An 8,115-nucleotide genomic window follows, 5' to 3' on the forward strand; every position below is an offset into this window, starting at 1 on the left:
GTCTGCTTTATTACTGGAACTAGCTACATTAAATCAGAATCTTGATGTTTTAAAAAGTTATCCTCTGCTTTTGCTTATTCCTCACTAATTCAAAAGTCATTCAGCCATGTGGCTGCAGAGAAAATTTTCACATTGTAATTGTAAAAATAAGTAGTAACTCGGGAGAAAAATAATCAACTTTTAAAATTGTGGTTAACAAAATTAACTTCCATAAAACGATGTTTGGTAATCAAAGAAGTATTTTTAGGCTCATAAAAGATGCAATTTTAATGGTATTCACCTAAACAGAATGATTTTTAAAGATGTGTCAGAAAGCTCTTAAATTCAGCAAGCATGCTAGCCCAGGATTGAATAGCTGTTTGAATATTTTCAACTCAACTAGTTTTCTTCAACTCAACACAGTGAAATAAATCAGAATGAATTTGAAAGAGTGGATATAAAAATTCATTAAGACAAATTACATTTCACAGCCCAGTTCAGTAACAGCATTAATTCCTAGATCTGGCATTTTCATGTATCAAACAAACAAACAAAAAAAGATATACCAAATTTAAAGAATATCAAGTACAACCTAGAGAAAGGTGTACATTCACACACATACTGCTCAACCAAAATATGGAGTTCAAAACTTGAAGCACTGTTAGAAGAGCAATACATCAGCACTACCTTTTCTGCAAACTCACTGATTATGAGAAAGAAAGAAAACATAAAAAGGTAGTTTTTATCTAATGATAATCAACTTGTCACATTCCAGGCATGTTATCTATATTCTATATAATTCATTGCCAACATAAAATGTCTTTTTTTGTCTCCCAGATATTGCTAAAGGCAGCCACAATGACACTCAGCAGACATCCCTTAAAAACAGAAAGCACAATAAATCACTGTTTTTCCCCTAAGAAAGGACAATCCATCTTCAGTATTAGAAGAATAATATAGAATTTAATAGTACCAGTATATGTTGCAGTGTACTAAAAACACTTGATAAATAATGAGTTAAGACTGAGAACAGATATAAGGGTTCATGTAGCCAAATAAAGCTGATATTAAAGTTTAATAGCCTGTATATAACCTTGAGCATAAAAACCCAATGACTTGGATACAAGCACTTAAGGAGATATGAATCTAGCTCAATATTTATCAGAATATATTGCCAAAGTTTCAAGTCCTAGTGCTAAAACACTTCTTGGCCCTGAATCGGAAATGGGTTCTGTTGGACTCAATCCAGAAAAACCAATTGGAATATGATTAGCAACCTTTGGTGACTTGGCCTGAAAAATTCAAATTCAAATTCAAGGAAAGAAATTAGTTATTTAATTGGTTATTTCATAATTCTGAAAGTATAGTATTCTATCATTTAATTGCAAAATAATTTTTCCATTAACTTTACAATTAAATTAATTATACTTACTATGAAACAAAATTAAAATTTAATGTTGACGAGAACAATAAAAACAGTAACGTTACTCACAATAGTTAACAGCTAACATTTGTTAAGCTTTTATTATGAGTCAGGCACTAATCTAAGCACTACATGTATATTCTCAAATCCTATAAAACTGATACTGTGATAACTCCTGTAATACAGGTGAGGAAACTAAGACAGAGAACAAGTAAATAATTTAACCAAGATCACACATTTGGAAAATAACAGTATCTGGGATTACTGAACCATTAGCCACTTTCTTCCCCTCTACTGCAGAAACTCAGGTGTGGTGGGGTGACGGGGGTTGGGGGGGAAATAAAATTGATGCTCAAGTGTGTAAACTACAACAGTTTCAACTACTAAGTTCACATGTCACCCGGATTTTAAAAGGTGTTAAAGTGACTGATACTTGCTATACACTAAATAAATGTCACACAACAAATAAATACTTGCTGAAAAAAAGGGTGTCAAAGGGGGAAATAAAAGCTATTAAGGTTATTTTCTGCATCTAAAACATAAGTGGACAAACAACGTCACCCAGTAATTTTGCTCTTATGAATAACACCGATAATCTTTTTACATAGAAACTTGCCAAATAAGATAAATACATTTGGTCATCAACTAAACTGAATAGGATGGAAATACATTTTACAGTGTGTTTTCATTCACCAAATATTAAAATGAATCCCATTCAAAATAATGTGTAAAAATATAATGAAAGCTGTAAAAAATAAAATAAATATATGTATTCTAATACTCAAGACAAATTTTACATCCAAAATTTAAAATGACAACTCCACTTGGTTGATCAACGACTAGCTTACCACTTCAAAAGAACAATATTTAATCTGGAATTGCATACTTTCTCCCAAAATAGGTTGCCTCTTAGATTTCTGGGACTTTTTATGAATGAATTTCAGAGGTCATTAATAATATGAGTACTCTGAAAGTAGTTATTCATAATATGCATATTTAACACTTCTGTAGCTCTAGAAGTGAAACATCCTGAATTTCAAATATCTCTCAAATTTATCCCATTAGCTAAATTAACTAAGTTTCCAGTTTCAATATACTAAGGGCACTTTTTTCCTAATGTAGAGATAACCTGTATTATCTCTTCATAATCAAAGTAATGATCATTTTCATGTCCACATCTTTCTAGAGGAATAAGAAAAACCAAAACCAAGTAAGATCTTCAAAATTTCAGAAAACTGTGTGGAACATTCATGCTTATATCTTCTCTAACAAAAAACACTAACTACAAGAAAGACAAAAGTTCATTTTACCTTATCTTCTGAAATGCTTGGAAATCTACATTGAAATGACTTAAATGGTTTAAAATCTAAAAAGTTGTTGACAAAGGTCACAATGATAAGAAAATGGTGCTAAAATAATTACTCAATATATATTTAAGAGATGTCAATTTTATACAAGCAATAAAATATCTTCCCTTGGGTGGCTTTTCTGACCATTAATCTTTTTATTGTGTAACAAGTAATACTTTGATATAATTAAGACAGTTTTTTAGCTACCAATTCAGTGGACAGACACTTCATTTGCTTCTCTGTTGAAACCGTTGTCTCAAGAAATCCAGCATTACTTTAAAAAGTAGTCTAACTCTGAGAACCTATGTGCTGTGGTTTGTCACCCAACTTCCAAGGTTACCAGAATATACAAACACTAAGCCAACCTTCCAGTTAAGCTTGCACCTGTGCAACGAGAGGTCCCTTCCACTTCTCCAGTCAAAATAAAGTCCAGAAAATTGTTCAGTTCCCAATTACTGTAGTGACTAAATTACCAAAATAAATAAATTCAATGTATGCTGGTCTATTTCCATCACAGGATTTCAAGGCTATTCTCCCTATGCTACAGGCAAGTTTTAACTTGTGTCTGGCCAAAGGAAAAACCTTTGCCAAATAATGTTCCTGCTGCCATCCCAGCTGGCTTTTCGTTTGTCCAAATCGCTCTCTAGTCGTTGTCTTTTCACTTCATAAACGCCACTGAGAATTGTGCCCACCACAGCCCCACCCCACTCCCAATCCCACTCCCAATCCCCAGGTTCAGATTATGGTATTTGGTATAGTTCTTGAACTCCACATAGCCCGCTCCGGAAGCGCACTGCAAAACGCACCCCAGATGCTTTCCCAAATCTATTCCTTCATTCTCCCATTTCAGAAAATCGCTCTATTTATTCACCCTGAGAAAGTGGACTCAACCCCCGCTTTTGCGCTGGAGAAGGAAACACAATCATTCTCTCTCTCTCTTCCCCTCCCTCCCCAACACCTTCCCTCCCTCCTCCCTTGCCCCTCCTAATCTCCAACCCTAAGAGCAGCACTCAGACATCCAAACTTTCTAATTCCTTCCACCCTCCCCTGTCCCAAACACTGGGCAATTAGACTGGAGATAACAGACGCAGGGAAATCTGGGTTTCCATCTGTCAAGGAGTCCCCTTTCCCCACACCCGCTCTCATGCCCCCGCCCCCTCGAGGGGCTCTCGGGGCACCTTTATCGCTTCTCCCCTGCCCTCTAGAAAACCACCCGTAACTGGAGGCTCCCGCGCGGCAGCTGCACCAACAGCAGGTGATCCAGGCGGTGCGAGGCGATGCCTTGTTATGGCATCCTGCCCTCTGCAGGGACACCACTGAGGGCCACATGAAATGACCCCCAGCAGTCCTGCAAAAGCAAAGGGGTGGAGGAGGGTCTATGCACCCTGCCCTGTGCCCCAGTCTCTCCTACCCTGTCCTCCGCAACCGAGGAGACCCTGGCATCTGGGAGCGGGCTGGGCCGAGAAGGCAAGATCAATAAAGTTCAGCAAGTAGACAGCTGGGAGCAGGGTGCTACTGAGTTCTAGAAAGGGGGAGTAGAGACGGAAATATCCGAATCGGTGAAATGTAAATCGTGTCTACTGCATAAGGGAATCGTGCAGGGAGAGCCGCTCTCTATAAGGAGTTAACCAGCTCCCGCCCCGGACACCCTAGCGGGGCCTCCAGCGGGGCTCAAACTGGCGGCGGGTCAGCAGGGGGCGAGGGGTGCTGGGAAACGCCGGGGCTGCGAACTTACGGAAGAAAATGTACTCGGTGTAGCTGCTCCAGATCTTGTCGTCGCGGTACTGGTTGACGAAGGCGGCGGTGCCCGAGGAGTTACACGCCACCATGTGGAAGCCGGCCTCGGACAGGCGATCAAAGGCCTGCTCCAAGTAGGTGAACTTGAGGTAGAAGCGGGACGTGTACTTCTCCGGCTGCCGGTCGGGGTCGCGGCTCTCGTTGAGCGTGTCCCCGAAGACCTCCTTGGCCAGCGCGATGCGCCCGCACACCATGATGCGCGCCACACGCCGGAATTTGGCGTCGGCCTGGTTGTCGCGCACGGTGGTGTAGGAGCCCCGGTAGCCCAGCGTGAGGAAGCCCGAGCGCTTGTCCTGCGCGCTGCCGCCGCCGCCACCACCGTGCGCTCCCGGGCCCGAGGGCACGGCGGCCGCCGCCCCGCGCAGCAGCAGCGCGTCGCTGCTACCCTGCGAGACGTTGTCCTCCAGGTCGCTTTGGCAGCCCTCGTCGTTGAGAGAGTTCTGCTTGGTGACCTTGGGCGACAGCAGCTTGACCAAGTCGGTGAGCTGGAAATACTCGGCCTCGCGCAGGAGCCGCTCCTTCTCGGGGAAGTGCTCCGGCAGCGCGAGTTGCTTGTCCCGCAGATAATCCAGCACGTACCTGAAAAGGAAGCCGTCCCGGTCGATGAAGAAGCGCGCCCGGCTGTCCCTGGGCAGCTCGCCCCGGCGCCGGGCGCCGCCACGGGGACTAGAGGGCGAGAACATGCTGGCCAAAGTGCTGTCCGGGACGCTGAGCAGCGTCGAGTGCTTGGTCACATAAACCTGGCCGCCTACGTTCAGCTCCACTACTTCAGGGAAGGGCGAGGGTGCGCAGGGCCCCGGGGCGGCGGCAGCCGACGCGCCGGGCGAGCTAGACGAGGAAACCATCTCGCTAATGGGCAGGATGGTGCTGCCGCCGCTGCCCGTGTCCTTCAGAGCCATAGTCCCCCCGCCGCCGGCCCAGTGACCCGAGAGAGCTGCACTTTCTCGTTCCCGGAGCCCGCGCCCCAGCCCTCCGCGTGCTCCTGGGCGCTCTGCGCCCTCGGACTGGGCGGCGCGTTCCTCCGACCGGGGCAGCCCCGCTCAGGGTTCGGGGCAGCGGCGGCGTCGGCGGCGCCCGAGCTCCATCGGAGGAGAGACGCGCGGGAGAGGAGCTCCGCCGGTGCGGCGGCGGCAATGGAGAGGCAAGAAGGAGCTGCTGCTCCTTTGGGGCGAGGGCGGGGAAGTGTGAGAGAGACTTGCGAGAGGCTCTAGGGCTGCTGCTCCGCTCTCCGTGGGGAGGGCGGGAGGAGGGGCCGAAGCAAAGAAAACTCGCCGCCCCGGCAGCTTGCGAGCGCGCCGCGAGGCCGGAGCGCCGACGGTGGCGCTAACTACTCCTGGCAGCCCGGGAGGAGGCACTGACGTCAAGCCCCGGACTGGGACCCGAGCCTCAGCTGTCATTTAAAGAGATAGGCTCCAGCCGCGGCTCCCGGGCTCCGACGCTAGGGGGCGGGGCCGAGAGCCGAGCCTGCAAGAGGTGCCGCTCCCCGACCCGCGGGGACAGGCAGGCAGCGAGCTCCTAAAGCAAAAGCGAGAAAAAGGGACAGCGCTCTCCTTCCTTCATTTCACTCCCTCCTTGGGTCTGTGCCCACCGCCTTTCCTCCCTCCTTTCCTTCTTCTCTTCCTTCCTTCCTTGCCTCCCTCCCCAGTAAAACTAGTTTTTTGCACTTTCATTAAGGTAAGGAGTGGAGGAGCGGAGAGGGGAGAATAAGGTTTTGATTATAGCAAAGATGCCAGGCTCCTAATCTGAAATCACCACAAATGTTGGCTTGCCAGCAGTGATTGCAAAAAGATTACGTGAGGGTGGGAAGGTACATCTCTTGTAGTGGCTTTATGATACAGTTTAAGTGAAGGGCTAAATGCGCGTACCTCTCTTAGAATCAAATTTCACGACTGCATGCACTGAATATTCTTGAATAATTTTTAAAACTTTGAAATCTGGTTTCAGTTCACAATAATAAAGGAGTGTATGTAACAACTGTTTCCTTCCGACATTTTTACAATTTTTAGTTTTAAATTAGATGCTTAATAAATGTTTATAGAGGGAGAGACGGAGCCCGAGAGGAAACTTACTCGATTTGTTCATTCTTTCTAATCCTGATCAGTCTCATTAATCTCTCCATTTCCCTTTCAGCTCCATCAAACAAGAGAAGTGGCTGATATTTTTATTAGTCTTCTAACCCCAAGAGTAAGGTCACAAATAAAAATTATATGAATTTAAGCTCACCTTAATTTCCATGTGTACATAGTACAGGTACAGTCTGCAAAATGAGCATTACTTGTGATAAAGACTGAAAATAGGAATGCAAATGAGAAATATTTCTTCTACCCTGGGGCATACGTTTGTGTTCAGAAACATAAAGAATCATTGATTTATGAAGTACAAAAGAGAAAAGGGTGTATTGTGGCACAAAGTAGTTTGCTTCAATTATCATAACAATATTACAGATGAACTTTATCCATTAGCAGTCGATATACAGATTTTAATATTTTTTAAAAAGTTAAATGCCTACTAACAACTCCTTTTCTTCAAACCACCCAAAAAAGTATCAAATTTCAGATACGGTTGTAAATTAATACATTATTTTTGGAACATTACAAATTATGTTTAAATCATTGATCCTTATAAGCTGCATCCATAGACAATGTTATACCAATTTTGAAGTTGCATTATATGAAGCAGAGAGAGCCTAATGGACCAATGAAAGAACATAATATATTTGCCAAAGGACTGAGACTTAAAACGGGGGTTTCAGTATGCATCATCGTGCAATCCTTTTACTCAAAACTATTGTGTCCTGCCAAATTTATAAACTGATTGATCAAATTAATAATTTAATTGACTTTAGCCTTCATTTAAAAGTTAAAACCAAGTATTAAAATAATAGAAAAAATACACTATTTTCTGCCTCATTAGAAGAATAAAGTATTTGGGATTTAAAGTAATCATTCCTGGATAAATGAATTAATAAATGCTTTATAACCTTCGTAGATGAATAAATAATAATGCCTCAAACCACTACTAGTGAAGCCCATTTATCATAAGGTAAGTGTCCCTAATGATAAGTAAGGTGCAGACTGTAGAATTGTAATGAAGTGGATATATAATAAATATGCATGTGAATATGAAGTCGCTAATATCAGGTTGAAATCCATCTTTACTTTTGAATTAAATAAATTATGTCTATAAGATAAAGTGATCAAACATTTATACTCTAAATGAATCATCTCAAAAATTCACAATGAATTGTATTGTTTGATATATTCCTTTTTAAAATGATTCCTTCAACTTGATTAAACATTTTTTCTTAATTTCTTCTCTCTTCATACTCCTATTACTCTCCTCTGTCTCCCAGTTATACCCTTCAACCAAACTCAGACTGAACAAATTGCAGATCTACAATGTTTCTATCTTTCCTCTTCCTTCTGCTAGGAATGCCCTTCCTCTTCCACCAGATCCCTAACCCATTCTCCCTGCTTACCAATTTCCTCCAGCTCTTAGTTTAAATATCACTTTCTCTAGAAATCTTTACATTCACTTACCCAACGTAGTGAAGCATCTTCCTAAGAT

General features: G+C 43.0%; 1 protein-coding gene across 2 annotated transcripts in view; it reads right to left on the minus strand.

Moving 5' to 3' along the window:
* The window catches only part of KCTD8 (potassium channel tetramerization domain containing 8), a 270,038-nt gene extending 264,169 nt beyond the window's left edge, over window positions 1-5,869 (minus strand). Inside the window, exon 1 of one of the 2 annotated variants that reach the window (XM_019024917.4) lies at window positions 4,487-5,770. In XM_019024917.4, the coding sequence (XP_018880462.1) occupies window positions 4,487-5,447 (961 nt within the window). In that variant the 5' untranslated portion in view covers window positions 5,448-5,770. Of the gene's footprint in view, window positions 1-4,486 lie in introns of both variants that reach the window. The other variant, XM_063705256.1, reaches the window with a different exon arrangement.
* Between the last annotated feature and the right edge of the window lie 2,246 nt (window positions 5,870-8,115).

Source organism: Gorilla gorilla, chromosome 3 (genome assembly GCF_029281585.2).
Source record: "Gorilla gorilla gorilla isolate KB3781 chromosome 3, NHGRI_mGorGor1-v2.1_pri, whole genome shotgun sequence".
Classification (NCBI taxonomy): Eukaryota; Metazoa; Chordata; class Mammalia; order Primates; family Hominidae; genus Gorilla; species Gorilla gorilla.